We start from the raw sequence: 11,893 nt of genomic DNA on the forward strand, positions 1-11,893 counted from the left end.
TAAAGGGAGCAAATCAAGATGAAGCAGAAGAATGTGGGAGGAAAGGAAATGAGAGCTTAGGGAAGTCCTGTCGGAAGAGATTCATTCATTCAATAGTATTTATTGAGCACTTACTATGTGCAGAGCACTGTACTAAGCGCTTGGAATGTACAAATCGGCAAGAGATGTGCCTTCAATGAGGCTTTGAAGGCAGGGAGAGAGATTGTTGGGAATGGAGAGGGAGGGCGATCCAGGCCAAAGGCAGGACGTGGATGAAAAGGTCAGCGGCGAGACGGACGAGATCGAGGTATAGTTGAGAAGGTTGTCATTTGAGGAGCAAAATGTGTGGGCTGGGTTATAGTTATAATAATAACGATGGGGTTTGTTAAGCACTTACTATATGCCAGGGACTGAATTAAGGGCTGGTGTGGATACAAGCAAGGGGAGTTCATTCATTCACTCATTTGTTCATTCATTCAATTGTATTTATTGAGCGCTTACTGTGTGCAGAGCACTGTACTAGGCGCTTGGGAAGTACAGTTCAGCAACAGAGACAATTCCTGCCCACAACAGGCTCCCAGTCCAGGGGGTGGGGAGGGAGACAGACATCATAACAAGTAAACAGACATCAGTAGAACGATTATAAACATAATTACTTTCCAAGCGATTAGTACAGTCCTCTGCACACTGTAAGCGCTCAGTAAATATGATTGAATGAATGAATTATATGTACACATCAACAAAAATGAATAGAATTATAATTATGTACATACACATAGACACACACAAGTGCTGTGGGGCGGAGAGGGGGAAGAGCAAAGGACCAGTGTGGCTCAGTGAAAAGAGCGTGGGCTTCGGAATCAGAGGTCATGGGTTCGACTCCCGGATCTGCCACTTGTCAGCTGTGTGACTGTGGGCAAGTTACTTAACTTCTCTGTGCCTCAGTTACCTCATCTGTAAAATGGGGATTATCTGTGAGCCTCACGTGGGACAAACTGATTACCCTGTTTCTGCCCCAGCGCTTAGAACGGTGCTCTACACATAGTAAGCACTTAACAAATACCAACATTATTATTATTAGCAAAGGGAGTGAGTCGGAGCGATGGGGAGGGGAGAAGGAGCAGAGGAAAAGGGGGGCTCAGTCTGGGGAGGCCTCCTGGAGGAGGTGAGTTTTCAGTAGGACTTTTTATTCATTCATTCATTCAATTGTATCGATTGAGCACTTACTGTGTGCAGAGCACTGTACTAAGCGCTTGGAATGTACAATTCGGCGAGAGATAGAGACAATTCCTGCCTAACAACGGGCTCACAGTCTAAACGGGGAGACAGACAACAAAGCAGTAGTCAGGCATGTTCTTCCCCTTGACTCTGTTTATTGCTATTGTTCTCGTCCGTCCGTCTCCCCCGATTAGACCGTAAGCCCGTCAAACGGCAGGGACTGTCTCTATCTGTTGCCGACTTGTTCATCCCAAGCGCTTAGTACAGTGCTCTGCACATAGTAAGCGCTCAATAAATACTATTGAATGAATGAATGAATGAATGAATGAATGAATGAATGAATGAACCATCACGATAAATAGAATCATAGATATATACACATCATTAACAAAATAGAGTAATAGCAGAGGGGGGGAGTAGGGGGAATGGGGAGGAGAGGAGGGGCAGAGGGGTTTAGACTGTGAGCCCATTGTTGGGCAGGGATTGTCTCTGTTGCCGAACTGTGCATTCCAAATGCTTAGCACAGTGCTCTGCCAATATTCATTCATTCGTTCAATAGTATTTATTGAGCGCTTACTATGTACAGAGCACTGTACTAAGCGCTTGGAATGTACAAGTCGGCAACAGATAGAGACAGTCTCTTTCCCTTCGATGGGCTCACAGTCTAATCGGGGGAGACAGGCAGACAAGAAGAATGGCAATAAATAGAGTCAAGGGGAAGAACATCTCATAAAAACAATGGCAAATAAATAGAATCAGGGTGATGTACATCTCATGAAACAAAATAAACAAACTAAATAGGGTGATGAAGATATGTCCAGCGGACGAATACAGTGCTGAGGGGGTGGGACGGGAGAGGGGGAGGAGGAGAGGGAAAGGGGGGAGAAGAGGTAAGCACTCAGTAGTAAGCACTCAATAAATAAGACTGAATGAAAGGGACGGCTCAGTCTGGGAAGGCCTCCTGGAGGAGCTCTCAAAAGGCTCTGAAAAGGAGGGAGGTGTGCTGCCCGTCAAACGGCAGGGACTGTCTCTATCTGTTGCCGACTTGTTCATTCCAAGCGCTTAGTACAGTGCTCTGCACATAGTAAGCGCTCAATAAATACTATTGAATGAATGGTTTGGAGAATTTGAGGGAGGGCATTCCAGGCCAGAGGTAGGACCTCCCTGCGCGGGGCATCGCCCTCCATGGAGCTCTGCCAGGGTAGCCTTCCCAGCCGCAGGCCCGAAGAAGGTACCTCCCTCTGCCTGGGCGGAGCAGCCAGGCTGGCTACACCAAAAGAAGTCAATAACCCCGTGGGGAAAACCAGCAGGTGTGAACTGCTGGTGGAACAGGGGCCATCGGGGCCTCGGGGTTCTATATCGGTCACTCTGCCGGTGGCGGCGGGGACCGGTGGACACAGATTCCAGAGGAGACACCGACACTCACCTCATGGCACTCGAGTAGTGCTTACTGTGTGCAGAGCAGTGTACTAAGCACTCAGAAAGTACAATTTGGCGAAAAGATAGAGACAATCCCTACCCAACAACGGGATGACAGTCTAGAAGGGAGGAGACAGATAGCAGAACAAAATGACAGGCATCAATAGCATCAAAATAAATAAATAGAATAATAGATATGTACACATCAATGACATGGAATGATAAATATGTACATATATACACAAGTGCTGTAGGGTGCGGGGGTAGAGCAGAGGGAGTAGGAGCGATGGGGAGGGGAGGAGGAGCAGAGAAAAAGGGGGGCTCAGTCTGGACACAGTCCCTGTCCCCCATGGGGCTCACAGTCTCAATCTCCACTTTACAAATGAAGTAACTGAGGCCCAGAGAAGTGAAGTTACTTGCCCAAGGTCACACAGCAGATAGATGGCAGAGCCGACATTTGAACTTAGGACCTTCTGACTCCTGGGCCTGGGCTCTAACCACTACACCAGGCTGCTGCAGCAAGATGAGGTGGGAGGGGGCAAGTGACTGCTTCAAAGCCAATAGTGAGGTGTTTGTTTGATACAGAGGTTCTTGAGTGGGGAAAAATGGACTGAATGCTTTTGAGAAAAATGATCTGGGCAACAAAGTGTAGCCTGGAGTGACAAGAGACAGGAGGCAAGGAGGGTCAGCAAGGAGGTTGACACAGTAACCAAGGTGGGATAGGATAAGTGCTTAGAATAATAATGTGGTAGGAACTTGGATAAAGGGGAAAGGACAGATTTTAGCGATGCCGTGAAGGTTGAACCGACAGGATTTAGTGATAGATTGAATATGTGGGTTGAATGCCAGGGATTATGGGCTTGTGAGACAGGAAGGCCGGTGGTGCCCTCTACAGTGATGGGAGAGTCATGTGGGGGGACAGGGTTTGGGTGGGAAGATAGGAGGGAGTTCCGCTTTTGCCATGTTTAGTTTGCAGTGATGGGAGAACTTCCCAAATAGAGACATCTTTTAGGCACTAAAATGCAAGACTGCAGAGAGAGAGAGCAAGGCTGGAAAACATCGTCTGCATAGAGGTGGTAATTGAAGCCATGGGACATGACTTCTCCAAGGGAGTGGGTGTAGATGGAGACTGCAGGGGGACCCAGAATGAACCCTGAAGGTCATTCAGTTAAGAGGGTGGGAGGCCAAGTGGTCGGTCCAAGAGACTGACAATGAGCAGCTAGAGGACAGTGTCAATGTGTCAGGCAGCTGAGATCGAGGTTTAGAGACCGTTGTTCTGGCAAGAAGGCAATCATTTGTGACCTGTGAGAAGGCAGGTGGTTTCTGTGAAGGGGACAGAAGCCAGAAACTCGCTCAAGGAATTTAGAAAGGAATGGTAAGGACACGAAGCAATAACTGGAGGGAACCATGGGGTCAAGGGAGGGGTTATTTAAGGATAGGGAAGACGTGGGCATGTTTAAAAGCAGTGGGGATGAAGCCATTGGAGAGCACACGGTTGATGGGCCACCAGGGAGTAAAGGGGTAAGTGGCTGAGTGAGGTCTTTTTCTGCCCACACGAGGTGGAGGCCCAGGAGTCCCCACGGTAGGTGCAGGGCAGGACACATCCTGGCCCTGCAAAAGGTGGGGAGATGAGGGGGCTTGGGAACCTGCCTACCAACTCTTATGTTGGTATTTGTTAAGCGCTTACTATTTGAAGAGCACTGTTCTAAGCACTGGGCTAGATACAGGGTAATCAGGTTGTCCCATGTGAGGCTCAGTTAATTCCCATTTTCAAGATGAGGTAACTGAGGCACAGAGAAGTTAAGTGATTTGCCCAGTCACACAGCTGACAGGTGGCAGAGCTGGGATTCGAACCCATGACCGCTGACTCCCAAGCCCGAGCTCTTTCCACTGAGCCACGCTGAACTGAGCGTTTAGTGATGGGATGAGGTCAGGGGGTTGATTGAGAGAAAGCAGGATATAGTCTCTGGCCATTTTACTGGAAAAAATGGGAGGGGTTGAAGGGGCAGGAGGGAGGGACTGAAGGAGCTGGACATTTTAGGGCAATCATGCCTGAAAAGCCACAAGCTGCCTCTAGAACACCTCAGGCTTCAAACCCTTGCAGCTGAATTTGCACCCCGCAGCAAATCTGTTGTACTAATCTTTATCTCCTTTTCTGGTCTAGAAGGTCCTTCTGATCAGGGAACATGTCTACCAAATCTGCAGACCAATCTCCCAAGTGTTCAGGACAATGCTCAGCACACGGTAAGCAAATACTTTTAAATTTTCGGCACTCAGATATGGGCCTCTGGAACGGAAACACTCAAGACCAAACAAGACCAGTCTTGCACATTCTTTTATTGATGCACCATTTTCGAGGATGACTTAGATCTTATTGAAAGCGGCAACATCCATGGACTGCACATAATCTTCGAAGGCTGTTATCTGCTCCTCCAACATGTCTGTTCCAACTTTATCATCCTCCACCACACACTGAATTTGGAGTTTCTTGATACCATATCCCACTGGAACCAGTTTGGCTGAAAGGAGACAGGAAAGCACAAAATTTGCAGCACTGATTAAAAAACAAGAACTGTGGGTGTGTATGCATACCTCACCCCCCAGGAGACAGCAATTCCTTTCACCACGAAAATTCCCAATACAATAAGGTAATCATTTCCAACTTACAGGACCCCCAGACGAGGCCATCTGCCTGAATGCTCCTGACACATTCCTCCAATTTTGCCATATCCGTCTCGTCGTCCCAAGGTTTCACATCCAACAACAGGGAAGACTTGGCAATGAGTGCGGGCTCTAGAAGATAGGAGATTCAGCATTAACCGTGCCCAGTGATGACACTTTGATCACTCCTCACACCCCAAACACTTTCCGGACCACCAGCCCATCCGAATTAAAGCACCACCAACCGACGACGTGGAATCTTCTGTTGCATTTGTCTGTCGCACAGAAAACCCCATTCTGTTGCCGAGAAAGGGGTAACGAACAGTGTCAACAAGTTTCTTTCCCACAGATGGAATACTGCAACTGCTACAGAGCACAACAGCTGCAGACCAGTAGCTGTGGAAGGCCTTCCAGGTTACGGAATCCCACCCCCACCGACAACTAGCCCTCCGGGTTAGGTTAGCTACCTATCTGACTGGGAACAAGTGTACGAGTAGTCATAAAAACGCGACTTTCAAAATTAACTACATACTTTTAGACTTCTTGGATTCGTACTGAGCAAGGCGCTCTTCCCTTAGTCTCTTGGCTTCTTCGCTTTCCTGTCAAAGAAAAACAGTTTACTACTCAAATCTTAGAGAGCAGTCCTAGATGGTGTGTGCAAATAAGCCAGCTTGGTCAGAATAAAGCAGATCCATCACGATCTCAGCCGAAAGATGGTGATTTGATTTGATTCATCATGTAGCCAGCCGTGTTTTAGCATCAGTGCTGCTAGGCCTAATTTTATTCCTATTGGTTTAAACCGAACACCCCCGTGTCACCGGTGCAGCAAGAGTAACCCCATGCCCAGCACCTGCAGGTCAGCACGATGAAATTCTTATGCGTTTTGCTTCCTGTCGAAAAAATTCCCTTTCAAGGAACGATTTGGTTCTCGAGTTGAGCGATGCGATCGATTTACTGGGCACGTACTGTGTGCAGAGCACTGTACTAAGCACTAGATGCACTGAACCTAATGGGTAGAATTCTAATGAGGTTAAAGGAAAGCTCTGCGGGCCAGGTGGCTCAACCAACACCCTGAGCGGTCCTGGGCTGAGACTCACCTCCTCATCATCAGAGCCAAAAAGGTCAATGTCATCGTCATCTTTGCTGTCAGCGGCACCACTTCCCGTGCTGTCTTCCACATCGGCGGGACCGTACTTGCCCAAAGCCTTCTTCACTCCTGGCAGGCTGGAGGGGGTGGGAAAGGGGGAGGAAGACACTTTTAAAGCCAATTACTAATCGTATTAAACACCTTGGCATTTGCTAAGTGCTTACTATGTGCCCGGCACTGTACTGAGCCCTGGGGGAGATACAAGATCATCACCCACGTGAGGTTCAGTCTTAAGTAGGAGGGAGAACAGGCCCATTTGACAAGCAAGTGGCAGAGTCAGGATTAGAACCCAGATTCCCCCGACTCCTTGTTCTTCCCACATCGTTTCCCCATTAATTAAAATACACAGCGCAGTCAGGGAAGCAGTGTGGCATGGTGGAAAGAGCACAGACCTAAAGTCAGAGGACGTGGGCTCTGACCCCAGCTCCACCACTTGTCCGTTGTGAGACCTGCAGCAAGTTATTTTAATTGGGGATTAAATCCCATTCCTTCCTTAGATAATGACGGTATTTGTTAAGCGCTTACTATGAGCCCAACAGTGTTCTAAGCGCTAGATTGGGTCCAATATTTTGAACCTCCTACAGTGCCTGGCACAGAGCAAGCACTTGGTATCATAAATCCAGTTACACAAATATTAAGGCTTGGCTTTGCAGGTTGTATGTTTTGTTTTTTTTTACCAGATTTGCAATTAGGGTTGGATTAAAAAGCTGGTTATTTTGAAAACCACGTGGGTTTTCATCCCAACGGCCATCTACACGTGTCCCTATGGAATCAGCTAGTCCACAAATCTAGTATCGGATATCGCACGTTGGCTCTCCCGACATTTCAGGGAGCAGGGCTATTGAGTGTCCACTTGGGTCCATGGACTGTTTGCCTTAGTGAGGGATGGGAACGGGTCCAATCTGTATGTCTACCCTTCTACTACCTATTTACCGTATGCAGGACCCAAGAAGTCATGGGCAGAATATAATAGAAATATCACCGATAAAGGTACTTGTCCAAGATGACACAGCCAACAGAGCCAGGATTAGAACCCAGGTCTCCTGACTCCCATCCTGTGCTCAGTCCACTAGCCCCCACCACTCTGTTAGCAGACGTAACCTCTTCCCTCAAGGAGTTTGCCACCCAGTGAGGGAGACAGACACTAAAAGGAAATAAAAGGTAGAGAGACATGTGCAAGGGGTTTTGAATCCCCAAGTGCTTCATCACTCAACACGCCACCTTGGGCCTTTCTGCTCCACCTAAATACATAAATAATAATGATGGTATTTGTTAAGTGCTTACTATGTGCCAAGCACCGTTCTAAATGCTGGGGTAGACACGAGGTTATCAAATTGTCCCACGTGGGGCTCAGTGTTAATCCCCATTTTACAAATGAGGAAACTGAGGCGCAGAAGTGAGGTGACTTGCCCAAAGTCGCAAAGCTGATAAGTGGCAGAGCCAGGATTAGCACCCACATTAGCACTCCCAAGCCCAGGCTCTTTCCACTTAGCCACGCTGCGTCTTTGTGCTTGCACTTAGAAAGCACCGCAGCACACCCAAGTCATAATTTATTTAGGTGTCTGCCTCCCCCTGCCAGAGGGCAGGGATCATCTTTCCTTACTCTTGTACTCATTCGAGTGAATACAGGGCTTTTGCGTGAAGGTGTCAACAGATGCTGCTAGCGATAATGGGGACAGAAAGTGGGAAAGCGTAAAGGCTGAATTCCAGAAGGATTATGGTGACTAAAATCTGCTCTCCAAATCCAAACCCCTCCTTCAAAATCAAGATTTAGACATTGGTTTTCTTATCAATGCTGGGGGCCTGACAATTCTGCACCCCATCTAATAAGGGAAGGGGCAGCAAATTGGAAATGTGGATGGTGGGAATAGAAATGATAGCTCTTCTGCGCAATTCTCTGTAGAATACTTTCAGGCCCTAACCACTTTATAATGCCGGGATGTTCAATTCTGAACTTACAAGTAAATCCCTATCAGCGATGAATTCAGACCCCTCCATATTGGACTGGTGTCCACTCCAAGTCCTCGAGTCTGGCAACCTGCTGGTAGTTTCTGTGGAAAGGCCATAAATCAAAGAGGCATAGCAACTGCAGTGGTCTGCCCAGGTCAGTGTGGAGGAAAACGGTTCAACGAGATGAGCTGATCCCGCATTATTATAATACTCGGGGTATTGGTGAAGCACTTAGTACATGCCAACCACTCTACTAAGCGCCCGGGTGGATACAAGCAAATGGGGATGGAGACAGTCCCTGTCCCACATGGGGCTCCCAGTCAAAGTAGGAGAGGGAACTGGTAACGAACCCGCCCGTTATGCAGATGAAGGACCTGAGGCACAGAACAATTTCTTGCCAAGGTCACACAGCAGGTACATGGTGGACCTGAGATTACCCACCCAGGCCCGCGTTCTTTCCACTAGGCCTCGCTGCTTCTCTTGAGCAGGAACAGAGCCGGCCTTCAATTGGATGACCACACGGATCGATCCCATAACAGACAATTATTCTTACTCCTCACTCGTTCTGAGAAAAAATGGGGAGGACTATCCTCTCTCTCCCTCCGATTTCCGTGACCCTGAACACTTTAAAGACCCTCGTGAGGCCAAAATACCGAGTTTCTTGGAAACGTGTTTAACTCCACCTCTTGAATAAGCCCGGGAAAGAACCTCACCTCGACTTCTGCTTCTCAAAAGACTTGATGTGGTTGTACCAACGGAGGGCATGGTACAGGTCGGCAGGTGGCGGGCCGGACACGGCTTCAAACACTGCGATATCCGCCTGGGAGGGCACATACCTGTGGGCGAAGCAGATGGCGATGAGGAAGGAACACACACCAACTCGAAATGCAAGCAGCCGGGCAAACTACAGGCCGGGGAGACTCGCCCCCCAACCGGTGAGTTAGGCAGCAAATCCCAGATCAGGCCCCATTTTAGGACTGATATTGCACTCACTCCACCTAGTCCGTCAGTCATCTTAAATGGGCATTTACCTGTGCTAAGCACTGTACTATTATGCTTGGGAGAATACAATGCAATGATAATAATTGTGTTATTTGTTAAAGCACTTACTTCGTGCCAGGCACTGTACTAAGCACTGGGGCGGATATGAGTAAATCAAGTTGGACACCGTCCCTGTCCCATATGTGGCCCAGTCTCGATCTGCATTTTACAGATGAGGTAACTGAGGCCAGGAGTTGCTCCGGTCCTCACAGCAGATAGGCAGCAGAGGCAGGATTAGAACCCAGGATCCGCTGACTCCCAGGTCCGTGCTCTATCCACTACTCCAGGCTGCTGCTTGGACCTCCTCACAGACCGCTGGTGACTGTGCCACGTACACCCCCTTCTTCCCAGCTAAAGAGAAAGCAGACTCCCCACCCTCCGCGGCGTGGCTCAGTGGAAATAGCATGGGCTTTGGAGTCAGAAGTCATGGGTTCAAATCCCCGCTCGGCCATTTGTCAGCTGTGTGACCCTGGGCAAGTCACTTAACTTCTCGGTGCCTCAGTTACCTCATCTGTAAAATGGGGATGACTGTGAGCCCCACGTGGGACAACCTGATTCCCTTGTGTCTACCCCAGCGCTTAGAACAATGCTCGGCACATAGTAAGCGCTTAGCAAATACCAACAAGTTTTTGATGACAATAAGAATTATAGTATTTGCTAAACTCTTATGTGCCAGGCACCGTGTTAAGCGCTAGGGTAGATTCAAAATAAATCGAGTTGACATAATCCCCATTCCTCGTGGGCCTCAGTCTCAATCCCCATTTTACAGATGAGGGTCACCGAGGCCCAGAGAAGTGAGGTGACTCACCCAAGGTCACACAGCAGAAAAGTGGTGGAACAAGAATTTATCAGAACCCAGTTCCTTTTGACTCACTGGGCCGTGTCCATGTTGTATCAACCCTAACGTTTAGCGCAGTGCCTGGCACATAGTATATGCTTATCAAATCCCATCATTATTGCAATGTATGATTATGATGATTACTGAAAACGGGGCGAAGTCTGTGAGGTCCCACGTGGTACAACCTGATAATCTCCTACCTCCCCCAGCGCGCAGCACAGTGTCTGGTACCTCGTAAACGCTTAATCCCATTATTAGGATGATTATTGAAAAGGGGATGAATAATAATGTTGGAATTTGTTAAGCGCTTACTATGTGCAGAGCACTGTCCAGGGTGATCAGGTTGTCCCACGTGGGGCTCACACTTTTAATCCCCATTTTACAGATGAGGGAACTGAGGCCCAGAGAAGTGAAGTGACTTGCCCACAGTCACCCAGCTAACAAGGGGCAGAGCCGGGATCAGAACCCATGACCTCTGACTCCCAAGCCCGGGCTTTTTCCACTGAGCCACGAAACTGTGAGGTCCCACGTGGGGCAACTTGATAACCTGGTACCTCCCCCAGCGCTCAGCACAGCGTTTGGCACCTAGTCAGCGCTTCATCCCATTATGATGATGATTATTGAAAAGGGGATGGAGACTGTGAGCTCCCACGTGGGACAAGCTGGTAACCTGGTACCTCCCCCAGCGCTCAGCACAGTGCCTAGCACATAGTAAGGGCTCAGCACATGATGCATTTATTCTTCTTGAAGTGTAAGGGCTTTTGCCCCCCCCCCCCCCCCCCGCCTTCCCGGGAGGGCGTTTCTGCTCCTGGCCGGGAGGGGGCGCCCGTTCCCACCCTCCTCCCGGGAGCCGCTGCACCCACCATGGGGGCTCCCGGCCCGCCGCCTCCGCCGCTCACCCCTCGATGTAGCTCTTGTCCGCCAGGAAATCATTGAGGAGCTGCAGACCCGTCGGGGACTTGAGGTCTCCAAAACCCATGGCGGCGAGGCACGGGGAGGAAGGGACACCACCGCCACCTGCCCCGGCTGCAGGCCGAAAAAAGGACCGGCTCCGTCGCGCCGCTCCCTTATATTTGCGGGACCTCCCGTATCCCTCCGCCGCCGGCAGGTCGGGGGAAGAAGGTCCGGCCTCCCTCCCGCCCGCCGCTCCGCCTACTCAACCCCGCCCGACGAATCCGCACGTCGAAACGTTTTTATTCAAGGCGTCGAAAAACCGTGTATCGATTGACTTTCTGTCGTCTAAAATGATGACCCTTTAGTTTTCTTTCCGAAAGGGGTCGAATGGGGGGGTTGCCGAGGTCCTGTTAAGCCGGAGGTTGACGAAGCCTCGTCCAGGCGGAGATTGCCGAAGCCCTCTCGGGTCGGAGATCGACGAAGCCTCGTGTAGCCGGAGATTGCCGAAGCCCTCTCGGGTCGGAGATCGACGAAGCCTCCTCCGGCCGGAGATTGCCGAAGCCTTCTTTGCCGGAGTTTGCCGAAGCTGTTTCCGGCCGGAGATGGCCGAAGTTTCCTTTTCGAGAGATTGCCGAGGCCTTCTCTGGCCGGAGTTTGCCGAAGCCTAACTGACTCACTTCCCCTCTTCAAAGCCCCACTGAACCCTCCCCTCCTCCAGGAAGCCTTCCCAGACTGAGTCCCTCTTT

At 49.6% G+C, this 11,893-nt stretch overlaps 1 protein-coding gene and 2 non-coding genes across 3 annotated transcripts; all 3 read right to left on the reverse strand.

Annotated features, from left to right (window-relative positions):
* Positions 1-4,933: 4,933 nt before the first annotated feature.
* On the reverse strand, positions 4,934-11,359 carry EEF1B2 (eukaryotic translation elongation factor 1 beta 2). The gene is made up of 6 exons (XM_029069890.2): positions 11,153-11,359; positions 9,088-9,210; positions 6,375-6,501; positions 5,810-5,876; positions 5,284-5,409; positions 4,934-5,135 (listed from the first exon to the last, which is right to left on the reverse strand). Exons 1-6 carry the CDS (start codon positions 11,230-11,232, stop codon positions 4,981-4,983), a joined length of 678 nt encoding a protein of 225 aa, XP_028925723.1. The 5' UTR covers positions 11,233-11,359; the 3' UTR covers positions 4,934-4,980.
* On the reverse strand, positions 5,547-5,681 carry LOC114813531. Its single transcript, XR_003761248.1, has one exon. It is a non-coding gene; the product is annotated as a small nucleolar RNA SNORA41 (small nucleolar RNA).
* LOC114813520 lies at positions 5,945-6,023 on the reverse strand. Its single transcript, XR_003761237.1, has one exon. It is a non-coding gene; the product is annotated as a small nucleolar RNA SNORD51 (small nucleolar RNA).
* Positions 11,360-11,893: the final 534 nt, after the last annotated feature.

Source organism: Ornithorhynchus anatinus, chromosome 7, assembly GCF_004115215.2.
Source record: "Ornithorhynchus anatinus isolate Pmale09 chromosome 7, mOrnAna1.pri.v4, whole genome shotgun sequence".
Lineage (NCBI taxonomy): Eukaryota > Metazoa > Chordata > Mammalia > Monotremata > Ornithorhynchidae > Ornithorhynchus > Ornithorhynchus anatinus.

Bases quoted from the DNA above. Each gene is read 5' to 3' on its own strand.
- EEF1B2 (XM_029069890.2), bottom strand. From the start codon at position 11,232: ATGGGTTTTGGAGACCTCAAGTCCCCGACGGGTCTGCAGCTCCTCAAT. The intron at 5,877-6,374 runs GTGAGTCTCAGC...TTTCTTTGACAG, and splicing joins TTGGCTCTGATGATGAGGAG to GAAAGCGAAGAAGCCAAGAG. The intron at 5,136-5,283 runs GTAAGTTGGAAA...GTCTCCTTTCAG, and splicing joins TGGCCTCGTCTGGGGGTCCT to CCAAACTGGTTCCAGTGGGA.